The 15524-nt window shown below is 36.0% G+C and overlaps 2 protein-coding genes across 2 annotated transcripts; both read right to left on the bottom strand.

The window, feature by feature from the left end:
* Positions 1-273: 273 nt before the first annotated feature.
* LOC120165393 (probable transcription factor At1g11510) lies at positions 274-1370 on the bottom strand. The gene is made up of 3 exons (XM_039174927.1): positions 888-1370; positions 528-605; positions 274-297 (listed from the first exon to the last, which is right to left on the bottom strand). The coding sequence occupies exons 1-3, from the start codon at positions 1368-1370 to the stop codon at positions 274-276; spliced, it is 585 nt and encodes a 194-aa protein (XP_039030858.1).
* LOC120165174 lies at positions 1283-2118 on the bottom strand. The gene is made up of 2 exons (XM_039174754.1): positions 1489-2118; positions 1283-1373 (listed from the first exon to the last, which is right to left on the bottom strand). The coding sequence occupies exons 1-2, from the start codon at positions 1839-1841 to the stop codon at positions 1370-1372; spliced, it is 357 nt and encodes a 118-aa protein (XP_039030685.1). The 5' UTR covers positions 1842-2118; the 3' UTR covers positions 1283-1369.
* Positions 2119-15524: the final 13406 nt, after the last annotated feature.

Genomic DNA, 15524 nt, shown 5'->3' with positions numbered 1-15524 from the left:
TTTTGTATCGATACATACCGACAAACTAAGTTTGTCAGTTGCCAAATTTTTTAATATTTCTTTATGATTTTCACCTACAACATTATTATTACTCAACATTTCCAGTAGAGCTAAATCGAATTTATTAAATATCTTTTAATGTATCCGGTAACGTCGTATATTAATCTGTCTTTCCTGAGACAAACCTTTTTCATTTGTTCTTTGATTGTTATTCACAAAGCCCACATTTCAAAAAAAAAACTTCCCAAAAATTTGTTTTTCATGATCAAGCTCTTAAACGTTTTTCAAGAACTCAACCTGTTATTCATTTTAAAATATTTTTATTCAGAACAAACTCCTAAATCCAACTCTTCCGTATTTTAATATTTAAAACTCCAAAAAAAAAAAAACTCTAACCCTATCCATCCTCTCACTCTCGACCACCACAACCTTCTTCGACCAAAACACCAAAATCAACCGGGAAAATGCCTCGGTTTCCAGCCCCCAAACATCACAAAAACGCTCCAAAAAAAAAACGAAGGGCTCACCTTCGGTCCAAGCTTTCGAACTCGGTGATGTACACGATGACGAACGACTGATTCTATGATGGCGGTGAACTCCGATAACTACAAATCAGTAAAAAAAACCTCTCCTTTTTCGTACTTTACGATTTTACAAATGTGGCTTTGATGATGGTAATCAATTTCTTCATGATGAATATTGTGTGTTTATTTATATCTATGTTGTACGGATACGGATACGGGGATGGATACGAAGACGGGGACAGGGATGGAAAACGATAATTTTTAAAATTACAGGGTACGGAGACGATAAGGGTACGACATATAAAATAATTTTAAAATTATAAATATATATAAAAAATTATAAATAAAGTCAAATAAAAATACCAACTTGGCATGCTCCTTGACCAATTCATTTCGCTCAATAAACAGTTCCAATTCGGCAATTTGCAATTTCCTCCATCTCGCCTCTAAAATTGCCTTCCTTTCACTGTCAACCATATCTAAACTATGCTTTAGAAGTTCTTCTTCTAAGCCAGACACACAGAACCTCTTATCAAACAAATTACTAACCGAACTCTTAGGCACCTTATCGACCTCCATTGGCACCGCAATATCTACTTTCTTATCAGGTGAAGAATGAAACTCTGCTTTCAATGCAACCACTGACTTGTTATTTGCCTTGGCTTTCCCATTGGATTTAGCAGCTGAAGACTTAACTTTCCCACTAATCCCCTCTTTTCCCCTTATCTTTTTCGACAGTTCAAATGCATTATGTTCATGGGCTTTAGAGAAACTTCGATCCTCACCCTTTTTACCTTTCCCGGCATTGTTCTCAAACTTTTTCTTTAACCTTCTAATCTTGTCCATCAACTGTGCTTTCGTAACATCAGTAATTCAGTATGAATCGATTTCTTAACAAAATCATAAAATGCATTCATATCAACACAAGGATCAGCCTCTTTTTTAGCAGAGTAATCCAACGTACCTTTCAACAGTCTCGGATATGGGTTTCTTCGCGTTCATGTCTTCCATGGGTTTCGTCGCAAGAGGCTTGACATTCGGCGTAGCCGTGTCGGATTCGGATTCCGACTCAGTCCCGAATTCCTCAGATTCTTCATTCCCCGCGACGGCTATCGCAGGATCAAGCTTCCTGGGAGGTGGGCTCTTTTGGATCAATGGAGTAGACTGGGTTTGGGGTTCTTCATCCTCTTCTTCTTCCTCGGCTGAAGATCCCACTTCTTCGTCCTCGGAGGTTGTCTCCTCAGCCAAAATTACCTTTGGGTACGTCCCCGAAACGTCCCGGATAAGCTTTGACTGTCCCCCATTTCGGTCAGCCATACCCTGCCACCGTGGCACGTCCCCGGTACGTCCCTCAGCCGTCCCCGAACCGTCCCCGTACCCGAAACATATCGGGTACTTGAAACGGGTCTCCTTTTCCGTCCCCGTGCTTCTTAGATTTATATTGATCTAAAACACATTTCAGTTGGTTATTTGCTCATTGCTAACCAATAGTTCTCGCTCATATTTAGTTGTAACAGATTTCGATTATGCTTCAAAATTTTGATTTTTTTGATTTTTTTGATTTTTGTATTTTGATGATATTGCATGGAAACGAAGTCGAATCGACCATCGGAAGAGACAAACGGTGCACTAAAGTAAAGCGCGCCAGCCACGCACCGATGACTGAAGGGTAAAGCTCAATTGAGGATGCATCTGGAATGTTTGTTCTTATCCATTGAATCAATATTCAGTTAATGACCCAGATTCAATTGATTTTTTCCATAGATAGCTGACATGACAATATTAAATTATTCCCTTAAAAATCGGGCTCTCATCGATGATTTGCCCTTTTTCCAAAATTGAAAAGTCAAAATTCCCTCCCATTTACACATATGGCGGAAACACTTGTTTGGAAATTCAGCGTCTGTTTGTTTAGTTGTAATTGGTTTTTCAGAAAATAAATTACTAGAATTTGAATCATTGAAATTTAAATTACTGGAAAATGAATTACTGGAATTTGAATTCTGGAAAATAAATTACATTTCTGTAAAATGAATTACATTTCTAGAAAATGAATTACATTTCTGGAAAACATCTGGAAAATATTTTATGATGTTTGGAAGATGTTATTTAAACATTTTTTCGGTATATTTTAGTGAAATAAAATTTTATAAATTATATTTAATTATTTATTAAAGTAATAGTACTATATTATATTTTAAAAATATTAATTAGTATATTTTAATATCTTTACTAAAATATTATTGAAATATATAAATAATATTATTCATTATTAAATATATAAAAAAAATTATTGTATATTATTAAAATAAAAATATAATATCTTATATTATTATAATATAATTGATTATTTTATATAATATTAAAAAATATAATATTATATTATTATAAATATTAATAAATATATTTTAAATATTTTAATAATTAATATTTTGATGAAAATGATATTAAAATATTTTATTAATATTAAATTCATAAAATAAAATTATTTTGAGTATTTTTGCTTTGAAGTGAAAAGTTCGGAAAATGACTTACAGAAAATGAATCCGTAAGTCATTTTACAGAAAACACAAAGGAAATTCTGTTACTAGGAAAATGAATTACATTCCGGAAAACGAATTACGTGAAACAAACACGGGAAAACGTTTTCCGGAAAACGAATTACGTGAAACAAACACGGGAAAACATTTTCCGGAAAACGAATTACGTGAAACAAACACTGAAATTCGGGGAAAACCAATTCCGTAATTCTAATTACGGGAAACAAACAGACCCTAAGATTTCTAATTTTTAGGATAAAATGAGCTTGTAAACTTTTTCTGGACTTAGTATTCTTGTAGTAAACTAAAAAAAATTGTTTATTGTAAAATGAGTTACTAGTAATGTAAAAATGGGCTCTCCTATTTATTTAATATTGGACCTATTATTTTTCAAAGGCAAAATAGACTAATACGAAAATAATATTTGGACTTTAACCATGACTACCTAATATGAAAAACTATATTATATACAACATAAACATTATATTATACAATATATTTATTACAATAAAACCTATATAGACTATACACATATTAATGAAAATTATATACTAATAATATATACATTAATACTATGTACTAAGGGTGTGTTTGGTTAACGGAATGTAAGATTACCAGTGGTAATGTAAGATTATCATTGGAAATGTAAGATTACCAGTGAATAGGATTACTGAGAATGTTGTATTTTGTGTTTGGTAGGTTTAGCAGGAATGTAAGATTATCGCATCTGGTTAAAGGAATAAAAGATGATTGGAATGTATATTTAACCAAATTGTCCTTATTATAGATTTGTTTTTTAACAAGTTGAAAAATATTTATATATTTTCTTTAAAAAATTTAAATTCATAAAATTTATATATATATATATTTTTTACAAAATTGAAAAATATAAAAAGGTTTAATGAAATGGTAAAATTTTATTTTAACCCCTGAACTTTATATAAAATTTTAATTATAGATTTTTTTTTGTAAATCTAAAATAGTTTAAGGATAAATTTATAATTTAACATTCGTAGAATTTTTATTATTCAATGACAGAAGAATGATATTTTCGAAAAAAAAAATTTAAAGACATTTTAGTCCAAAACGTTGGTAATCCAACAATACCTAAAGAAAGGGAGATAATGACATTTCCGGTAATATACCCCAAAAAATCTACTATTGGTAATAAAATATTATCGGGAATGAGATTCCCGACCAACCAAATATGAGAATGTGGATTTCATTCCTATGAGAATCTCACATTCCTTGAACCAAACAGTCCCTAAAAGTTTTATAATTAAAAACTATATATCAAGCTCAACATATATTACATATTAAACTATATAATATATAGAAAATGATATGTCACCATCGGATAAAATGGATGATGACAGTGCATTAAGAAAGAATATGCCAACTTTGAAGAAAGCATGCGTGATTTTCGTTGAGATATCTCTGCCACATTTGTTGCAAAGCTCTTATTTTACTAAACACTGTAATGTTATTGGCCCTGCATTTTAATTAGCACTTCCTATGGAAATCGAATGTTGCAATGTCATCTTCCTAAAATTTGAATACCCACCAATCGCATTCCATTGGAATGTTCTTCTATCACCGTAAAGCTTATCGATTTGTAAATCAGAGATGATGAATTGGAATGAAAGAGCAAAGAGAAAATATCCATTCCAAGAGCAAGAGTTCCACCTCATTGTATTGCTGCATGTACCTCTGTCACAAATGAGAAAAGAGAAAGGAAAAACTTAAATAACAAAGAAAACAGATGAGGACGAGAATGATTTTAGGGAAAAAACCCATAAATGATAAAGGAAGGAAAGAAGAAAGAGAAAACTTTGACTAGATTAATGTAGAGGAGGAGTTTTTAGATATAAAATAATTGTTTAAAGACTTATTTGATGTTTTAGCAATAGTTTAGTGGTTGTAGACACCCATTTTTGTCCGGGTCTATTAAAATATTTTATTGTATTATTAATTTTATTATTATTATTATTATTATTTCTTTTATAGGTCCCATATACTACCCCACTGTTACCTCACTCAATCAATACCCAACAACCATGTTTAACCCCACGTATCACAACTATACCACTACCCCATTAACTAAAACTGCTGCCATTTTTCCCGCTTCACTCTGGATTCCATCAATTCTTCTCCATTTATAGTCCTTGCACACATTATAAAAGGGGAGGGTGGGCTCAACTCTCTTGGGGGCTGGCGGAAGAAAAGTGCTTCAAAATCCCATGGAAAACCAGAAAAATGCTTCACTGTCTCTAAACCTTTTAGGGTTGAAGATTTTAGCATTCTTCAATGGCAGAGAAAGAGCCATCGTCGGAGCCCACCCACCAATTGAAGACATGGATCTTGAAACCATCAATTCATCCGACCAAAACCCCAATGCCAAGGCCGACGCCAACGGGGACTCCAAATTCAAGCGCGCGAGAGAAGAAGATGGCGAAGAAACCGACAATGCATCCAAAATATAGAAGCTGGAAAAGTCCGTAGAGGACGAAATTCTTGAGAACAAGTCGGACTTACCCGAGTCGGGTCCTATACGGCTTGGTCGAAAAAAGTTCGGGTCCTCAGCGGAGATGATTGATTACTTTGTCTATTTGCTTCATAATTGGGTAATTCTCTAATCTCCCCTCATAGACAAATGCCTGTGATGCCCTTTGATACCGAGTGCTTGAATTGAGGAGGATTGTTCTTTTATATTTACTGCTTCAATGCTGTTGTTTCAATTCATAAAATATTTCAGCTTTTTAGTGAGAATGTATGACTGTGATCTAAGTTTTTTTTTTTTGCTTTGCTTTACGTCATTTCCATCAAAAGTTCATGATAAGAATTTGGTGTCTGAAAATGAAAAGAAAGAACAAAAGGCCAAATGAATTCACGTGAGAATCAAGGGTTTTATTTAGTTTAATATAATTTTTGGGTTAATTAGAACACAAGTCATTTAAGAGTTCCTAATTTGTAGTTTTGGAGTTATGTTTTTATTTCTTTCAATTTGGTCTCTGTTTATACTTTGTGAATTAACCCTCTAATTTTGTTTTTTTGCAGTTCATTTTTTAGTATCAATTTCAGTCCACAAAGTCCAATTTAATTCATTTTGGCCCTTTTATTTATTTATTTACTTTTTTTAATTTTTATTTTATCTTCCTAACATTTTTTAATTTCAAACCTTAGCCTTTTTTTCATTTCTTTTATATTTTATTTATTTTATTTTTCCCCTTATTATTTAGTTAATTTTTACTCGATATTTTTATTTATCATCTAACATTTTTATCTAACATATTCTTTCAGTCGTAATTCCAACTGATCAAAGGGTAAGTAATTCGAATCGGATTTATAAATTTTAATTTAAATTTTTAATATTCGCAATTAAAGGCAACCAACAAATTAATTGGTACCGAAAGGGCGGTTCAAGGGTGCTAATCCTTCCTTAACCGTAACTGACTCCCGAACTCGACATGTTTCTGGTACAACGCAGATCAGGTAAGATGGTATCTGACCCACCTAAATTCATTTTAAAGTGGTCGGTGGCGACTCTAACCCAATCAATTCCAGTCGAAGCCCGATTCCAGGCCCAACCGAAAGACGGTTCCGACAGCTTGGCGACTCTGCTGGGGACAGGTAAGTGAGTCAGGCCGAAATTAATTTCCGGTTGACTTTTTTAGCGAAAATTACAAGTCTAAATTTTAATTTGTTATTTGATTCTAATTATTTACCTTTGATTATTTTTCAAATAAATAGTTGTACTAACGTTTTTTAATGATTTCAGATTTTTTCAAAATTGTCATCTCTAAGCTCTAAACCCGAGCTCCAAACCCGTTTTAAGTGGGGGTGAAAGCGACGCATTCGTGTGAATTTATTCACCGCATATGCCTAGCAAGTAGCCTTCGGGATTCATATACCTTATGTCTTCGTGTGAATTTATTCACCGTGCGGGCATAAGGGAATGTGTCCTCTCGAGTTTAACTTAGTCCACACAAGCTTGTAATAGGCTTAGGACTAAGGGTCTGGCAAGCCCAAGGGGGCACCGGCAAGGAGAACTCGAGTACCTTTTTAGAACCTAAACCGGGAGAGTGCAGGGAATTAGAGCTCACCCCAAGACCTCATTCCAAACCCTAGGATGCTTTGTTTCCTGCTTTATTTTCTGTTCAAAGCATGCGAACTAGACAAATATGCAGCTAGGATTTAGCATGCGGGATAGAAATCATGTCTGTGTAGGAATATTAAGCATGTTCGGGTAGATTATCATGTGGGGTAGGATTTTTTATTTTTTTATTTTGATTTACCTCACTAACCCCTTTTATTTTTTGTTCTATCTCATTTTGTTTTCATCATTCGCATCATTTAAAACGAGGTGTTGATCCACCAAAAATGTGTTTGTTAAACATGAATAATCTGCATTAATGGACAAAGGGATTATAATACAAAGAGATAAAAAGCTCAGAAGCCCAGCCGTGGTCAAAGAATACTCGGAGGCAAAAGTTGCAGGGGCAAGACGAGGAAATGATTACTGACCCGTAGAGTCCTTTCAAAAATTACGAGAACAAGATGGTGAAACCCTAGCTAAGTCGGAGACCATTATTGATGAATTCCAAGATCAGGTCGACAAACATCGGATTGAGGGCTCCAATGGAACTTTCGTTTGGAACGAGCTCGGCATAGAGCGAAGGCCGGAGATGCAGTCATTCGAGACCTTTTTTGGGGAAAGCAACTCGTTACCCGCACAAGTTTAGCCAAAGAAACTGGAATGGTTCGACAAGATATTCAACCGGTGAAAAAGCGGAAGACGAATCAACTTTCCAGAGGCTGTGCAGGATCTATACCATCAAAAAAGTTTTTTGTCTCTTTAGACGTAACATTTTTGTCCCCAATAAGGATTATTCAGAATAATAGGCACATTTTTCGGATCAATGCCTCGAACATTTCATGCATCATAAATTCAGACATATTGTGCATTTTGTTATTTTTCTTTACATTCGCATTATGATTCCTTTTTTTTCATTACATTCACATTTCTCATAAAAAATGAGAACATTCCGATCCTATGACATATAAAGAGCTTTACCAACAGTTTTTTGATGCACACGTGGTGTCCATGAAGCCCCATACACCAGGTGGTATGATGAGAACGCTCATTGCGAAAATCATAGCGGAGTCCCAGGGTGCACTATCGAGAATTACTCCACCATCAAGAGAATCATACAGAAAATACGTAACAAGAATCGGATCGACTTCAACAACTTGGGGGCATCCAAGTGAGGCATATCATTTCATCATTTGAGCCATTCTGTTTGGATTTGTTTTTTCATTCTTTTCTCAAGTTTTTGCAAGGACTTTTAAATAAATTTATGTTGCTTTAATGATGGCGAGCAATAAATCACATTTGCAAACTTGCAATTCTTTGAATATCATTTGAATTAAGAAACTCTGTTAATGGTTCAAAGTTACGGATCTTTGACAAAGTAACATGATTTAAAACAAGGACTTTGACCTTATCCAGAATAAAACCTCAAACACCATACCCTGCTCTTGTAATTAACCAATATACCCTTTTCCTTTCATAAGGTGCGGACACCATGGGGCATCATTTGCATATGACAATTACTATGTTTTTATTTAAGACGTTCAATGACGATGATGATCTTTACAAATGAAAGAGTCGAGTAGGTGAATCCAGTTTAGGTCAGTTGCTTGAAAATTGAACTCTAAAGATGAGATTCCTTGACTTTCAAAAAAACACCTAGGCTATAACAGGTTCTTCTTGACAATCTTAGGAAATTAAATCCGTAAAAACTGAGCTATTCCACTAAGGCAATTGGTTATAGAGGAAACTTGAAAGCCCTGGCCTTATGAGTAGATTACGTTCAAACCATGACATTGCTCGGACACTTGGCAATTCGGTGTTTGCTCCACTGCTCTTGTCAGGCTGAAGACTCTGTGATGAGATGAACCCTTCAGTTAACTTGATAACTGTGATTATAATATTAAGTTGTCCCTCTAAAGCAATTGGTTAAACGCCCCGGCTTTATGGATTCAGCTAGCCAGATAACGGCAAATTAAATCGAATTTATCTAAGCAAGAAATTTTCGGTAAAATGGACTAAGGGAGTTAAGGAACACCTGTTATAGTCAACTACACACGAGCACTCAAGAATTTCATTTTTAGACCGATATTTTTTACACTGCCTTCGTTAGAGGAGCCTACAAAGCTTGAACAAATGGAAGATTTCAGAGGACCGAAATAAAAGGTCTAGTAAGTAATCATGCTAGTTGCGTCATTTTGTCCGCACCCAATTGAAATACCAAAACATGTTGCGATATTTAAAACATGACATTTTGGGTTACCAAAACCTTAGAAAGGAGGCCAATCTAAGGCCAACTCATCCATTTGAACATTTGTCAAAGAGCTGTGACTCTAAAAGCATTAAAAGAGCTCTTGATTCCTTTGATATTTTTTGAACTCACGTTTACAATTTGAGTCAATTGTCAACAATATTTTTCAACATTTTTCTCCTAAAACAAGAAAAATGAGAAAAACATTTTCAAACAGAGTAGTCTCAGATTTGAAAGATCTGTAAAGCCAAAGCTCGAGAAGATAGTGGGGCACGATCGATTCTAAGGACCTCATTGACAGATAAAGCACGAGACTCCATCCAGGAGATAACACATAATTCATATATATTGCATGTATCTTAGACATACTTAGGTGCATCACATTCATCATGTTAGCATACATGTTTTTGCAGCTTTTAGAGTCAAGTTTTGACTTCAGGATGAAGGATACTCGATTCTCAAGCGCCTTCAAAGAAGGAAGGGTGGTTGCTTAACTCGGCAGTAAGAAGCTACACCTCAACCGACTTGACATCTCAGAACCAATTTCAGATAGATTCGAAAACCAGTTCAAAACAAATCAAGTTCGACTCAAACTCAACCATGAGCAGCATGTTTCCAGTTAACACTTTCAAGCCAGATTTCAATTCCACGACGGAAGATATCCGGCTCACAAAATTTGGCGAAAGGGGCCATCATTCATTTAAAGGAAATTTACAGCACGGCTTAAGTCAAGAAAAGTTGTCTTTCAACAAACAACTTCCCAATTTCAGAGCCAATTTCAACTTCACAGCGAAGGATATGGGACTCCAGACAACGCAAGTTCAACTTCACGACGAAGGGACCGCTGGTTGTCAATAAACAATTTCCCAATTTCATAGCCAATTTCAACTTCACAGCGAAGGATATTGGACTCAGACAACGCAAGTTCAACTTCACGACGAAGGGACCGCTGGTTGTCAACAAACAACTTCTCAATTTCAGAGCCAATTTCAACTTCACAGCGAAGGATATTGGACTCCAGACAACGTATGTTCAACTTCACGACGAAGGGACCGCTGGTTGTCAACAAACAACTTCTCAATATCAGAGCCAATTTCAACTTCACAATGAAGGATATTGGACTCCAGACAACGTATGTTCAACTTCACGACGAAGGGACCGCTGGTTGTCAACGAACAACTTCTCAATATCAGAGCCAATTTCAACTTCACAACGAAGGATATTGGACTCCAGACAACGCATGTTCAACTTCACGACGAAGGGACCGCTGGTTGTCAACAAACAACTTCTCAATTTCAGAGCCAATTTCAACTTCACAGCGAAGGATATTGGACTCCAGACAACGTATGTTCAACTTCACGACGAAGGGACCGCTGGTTGTCAACAAACAATTTCCCAATATCAGAGCCAATTTCAACTTCACAACGAAGGATATTGGACTCCAGACAACGTATGTTCAACTTCACAATGAAGGGACCGCTGGTTGTCAACAAACATTTCTCAATTTCAGAGCCAATTTCAACTTCACAACGAAGGATATTGGACTCCAGACAACGCAAGTTCAACTTCACGACGAAGGGACCGCTGGTTGTCAACAAATGATTTCCCGATTCCAGAGCCAATTTCAACTTCACGACGGAGGATATTGGACTCGGAACAATGCTACTTACTTGGATTTCAACTTCACGACGAAGGATATCCAATTTCAGGCTCAACTTCAGGACGAAGGGGCCACCCGCGGTTTCAACTTCACGATGAAGGGAATCGTGCACACAAGCATCATCTATCTTTAGATTGGATTTCAACTTCACGACGAAGGATATCCAACTCAGAGAAGGATTATCTGTCAACAAAGACCTTCGAGTTTGACTACGCTTAGCTCCAAGGCACATCATTTGCAACATAGCTCAAGGCAAAAAAGGCTATCTGCCAACCAAAGACCTTCGAGTTCGATTATATTCAACTCAGAGGCAAATCAAACATACAACATAGCTCAAGGCGATAAGGGCTATATGTTAACTGACGAGTTTGATTTCATTAAGCTCGATGACAGAGAGGAACTACTTTCTGGAAGAATTTCAAGCCGAAATCTTTAAACCGAGAAGAAGACAAAGGCCCAATTCCAGGAAGCCCAATCACATTTGAGAGAACCGGACAAAAACTGATTGTTTTTTTTTCTTTTGCCCTATTCTTGTTAACACAAAAATGTGCAAAGAGGGGCAGCTGTAGACACCCATTTTTTTCCAGGTCTATTAAAATATTTTATTGTATTATTTATTTTATTATTATTATTATTTCTTTTATAGGTCCCATATACTACCCCACTGTTACCTCACTCACTCAATCAATACCCAACAACCATGTTTAACCCCACGTATCACAACTATACCACTACCCCACTAACTAAAAATGCTGCCATTTTTCCCGCTTCACTCTGGATTCCATCAATTCTTCTCCATTTATAGTCCTTGCACACATTATAAAAGGGGAGGGTGGGCTCAACTCTCTTGGGGGCTGGCGGAAGAAAAGTGCTTCAAAATCCCATGGAAAACCAGAAAAATGCTTCACTGTCTCTAAACCTTTTAGGGTTGAAGATTTTAGCATTCTTCAATGGCAGAGAAAGAGCCATCGTCGGAGCCCACCCACCAATTGAAGACATGGATCTTGAAACCATCAATTCATCCGACCAAAACCCCAATGCCAAGGCCGACGCCAACGGGGACTCCAAATTCAAGCGCGCGAGAGAAGAAGATGGCGAAGAAACCGACAATGCATCCAAAATATAGAAGCTGGAAAAGTCCGTAGAGGACGAAATTCTTTAGAACAAGTCGGACTTACCCGAGTCGGGTCCTATACGGCTTGGTCGAAAAAAGTTCGGGTCCTCAGCGGAGATGATTGATTACTTTGTCTATTTGCTTCATAATTGGGTAATTCTCTAATCTCCCCTCATAGACAAATGCATGTGATGCCCTTTGATACCGAGTGCTTGAATTGAGGAGGATTGTTCTTTTATATTTACTGCTTCAATGCTGTTGTTTCAATTCATAAAATATTTCAGCTTTTTAGTGAGAATGTATGACTGTGATCTAAGTTTTTTTTTTGCTTTGCTTTACGTCATTTCCATCAAAAGTTCATGATAAGAATTTGGTGTCTGAAAATGAAAAGAAAGAACAAAAGGCCAAATGAATTCACGTGAGAATCAAGGGTTTTATTTAGTTTAATATAATTTTTGGGTTAATTAGAACACAAGTCATTTAAGAGTTCCTAATTTGTAGTTTTGGAGTTATGTTTTTATTTCTTTCAATTTGGTCTCTGTTTATACTTTGTGAATTAACCCTCTAATTTTGTTTTTTTGCAGTTCATTTTTTAGTATCAATTTCAGTCCACAAAGTCCAATTTAATTCATTTTGGCCCTTTTATTTATTTATTTACTTTTTTTAATTTTTATTTTATCTTCTTAACATTTTTTAATTTCAAACCTTAGCCTTTTTTTTCATTTCTTTTATATTTTATTTATTTTATTTTTCCCCTTATTATTTAGTTAATTTTTACTCGATATTTTTATTTATCATCTAACATTTTTATCTAACATATTCTTTCAGTCGTAATTCCAACTGATCAAAGGGTAAGTAATTCGAATCGGATTTATAAATTTTAATTTAAATTTTTAATATTCGCAATTAAAGGCAACCAACAAATTAATTGGTACCGAAAGGGCGGTTCAAGGGTGCTAATCCTTCCTTAACCGTAACCGACTCCCGAACTCGACATGTTTCTGGTACAACGCAGATCAGGTAAGATGGTATCTGACCCACCTAAATTCATTTTAAAGTGGTCGGTGGCGACTCTAACCCAATCAATTCCAGTCGAAGCCCGATTCCAGGCCCAACCGAAAGACAGTTCCGACAGCTTGGCGACTCTGCTGGGGACAGGTAAGTGAGTCAGGCCGAAATTAATTTCCGGTTGACTTTTTTAGCGAAAATTACAAGTCTAAATTTTAATTTGTTATTTGATTCTAATTATTTACCTTTGATTATTTTTCAAATAAATAGTTGTACTAACGTTTTTTAATGATTTCAGATTTTTTCAAAATTGTCATCTCTAAGCTCTAAACCCGAGCTCCAAACCCGTTTTAAGTGGGGGTGAAAGCGACGCATTCGTGTGAATTTATTCACCGCATATGCCTAGCAAGTAGCCTTCGGGATTCATATACCTTATGTCTTCGTGTGAATTTATTCACCGTGCGGGCATAAGGGAATGTGTCCTCTCGAGTTTAACTTAGTCCACACAAGCTTGTAATAGGCTTAGGACTAAGGGTCTGGCAAGCCCAAGGGGGCACCGGCAAGGAGAACTCGAGTACCTTTTTAGAACCTAAACCGGGAGAGTGCAGGGAATTAGAGCTCACCCCAAGACCTCATTCCAAACCCTAGGATGCTTTGTTTCCTGCTTTATTTTCTGTTCAAAGCATGCGAACTAGACAAATATGCGGCTAGGATTTAGCATGCGGGATAGAAATCATGTCTGTGTAGGAATATTAAGCATGTTCGGGTAGATTATCATGTGGGGTAGGATTTTTTATTTTTTTATTTTGATTTACCTCACTAACTCCTTTTATTTTTTGTTCTATCTCATTTTGTTTTCATCATTCGCATCATTTAAAACGAGGTGTTGATCCACCAAAAATGTGTTTGTTAAACATGAATAATCTGCATTAATGGACAAAGGGATTATAATACAAAGAGATAAAAAGCTCAGAAGCCCAGCCGTGGTCAAAGAATACTCGGAGGCAAAAGTTGCAGGGGCAAGACGAGGAAATGATTACTGACCCGTAGAGTCCTTTCAAAAATTACGAGAACAAGATGGTGAAACCCTAGCTAAGTCGGAGACCATTATTGATGAATTCCAAGATCAGGTCGACAAACATCGGATTGAGGGCTCCAATGGAACTTTCGTTTGGAACGAGCTCGGCATAGAGCGAAGGCCGGAGATGCAGTCATTCGAGACCTTTTTTGGGGCAAGCAACTCGTTACCCGCACAAGTTTAGCCAAAGAAACTGGAATGGTTCGACAAGATATTCAACCGGTGAAAAAGCGGAAGACGAATCAACTTTCCAGAGGCTGTGCAGGATCTATACCATCAAAAAAGTTTTTTGTCTCTTTAGACGTAACATTTTTGTCCCCAATAAGGATTATTCAGAATAATAGGCACATTTTTCGGATCAATGCCTCGAACATTTCATGCATCATACATTCAGACATATTGTGCATTTTGTTATTTTTCTTTACATTCGCATTATGATTCCTTTTTTTTCATTACATTCACATTTCTCATAAAAAATGAGAACATTCCGATCCTATGACATATAAAGAGCTTTACCAACAGTTTTTTGATGCACACGTGGTGTCCATGAAGCCCCATACACCAGGTGGTATGATGAGAACGCTCATTGCGAAAATCATAGCGGAGTCCCAGGGTGCACTATCGAGAATTACTCCACCATCAAGAGAATCATACAGAAAATACGTAACAAGAATCGGATCGACTTCAACAACTTGGGGGCATCCAAGTGAGGCATATCATTTCATCATTTGAGCCATTCTGTTTGGATTTGTTTTTTCATTCTTTTCTCAAGTTTTTGCAAGGACTTTTAAATAAATTTATGTTGCTTTAATGATGGCGAGCAATAAATCACATTTGCAAACTTGCAATTCTTTGAATATCATTTGAATTAAGAAACTCTGTTAATGGTTCAAAGTTACGGATCTTTGACAAAGTAACATGATTTAAAACAAGGACTTTGACCTTATCCAGAATAAACCCTCAAACACCATACCCTGCTCTTGTAATTAACCAATATACCCTTTTCCTTTCATAAGGTGCGGACACCATGGGGCATCATTTGCATATGACAATTACTATGTTTTTTATTTAAGACGTTCAATGACGATGATGATCTTTACAAATGAAAGAGTCGAGTAGGTGAATCCAGTTTAGGTCAGTTGCTTGAAAATTGAACTCTAAAGATGAGATTCCTTGACTTTCAAAAAAACACCTAGGCTATAACAGGTTCTTCTTGACAATCTTAGGAAATTAAATCCGTAAAAACTGAGCTATTCCAC

Source organism: Hibiscus syriacus, unplaced genomic scaffold (genome assembly GCF_006381635.1).
Source record: "Hibiscus syriacus cultivar Baekdansim isolate YM2019G1 unplaced genomic scaffold, ASM638163v2 tig00111582_pilon, whole genome shotgun sequence".
Taxonomy (NCBI): domain Eukaryota; kingdom Viridiplantae; phylum Streptophyta; class Magnoliopsida; order Malvales; family Malvaceae; genus Hibiscus; species Hibiscus syriacus.
This window is presented reverse-complemented; position numbering and strand designations above follow the sequence as displayed.

What these genes read in the sequence shown, in the direction of transcription:
- LOC120165393 (XM_039174927.1), bottom strand. Translation starts at nt 1,370, where the DNA reads ATGGACAAGATTAGAAGGTTAAAGAAAAAGTTTGAGAACAATGCCGGG. An exon ending in TCAAGGAGCATGCCAAGTTG is followed by an intron (nt 606 to 887) that starts GTATTTTTATTT and finishes ACTGATTTGTAG; the next exon opens with TTATCGGAGTTCACCGCCAT. An exon ending in TTCGAAAGCTTGGACCGAAG is followed by an intron (nt 298 to 527) that starts GTGAGCCCTTCG and finishes AATGAATAACAG; the next exon opens with GTTGAGTTCTTGAAAAACGT.
- LOC120165174 (XM_039174754.1), bottom strand. Translation starts at nt 1,841, where the DNA reads ATGGCTGACCGAAATGGGGGACAGTCAAAGCTTATCCGGGACGTTTCG.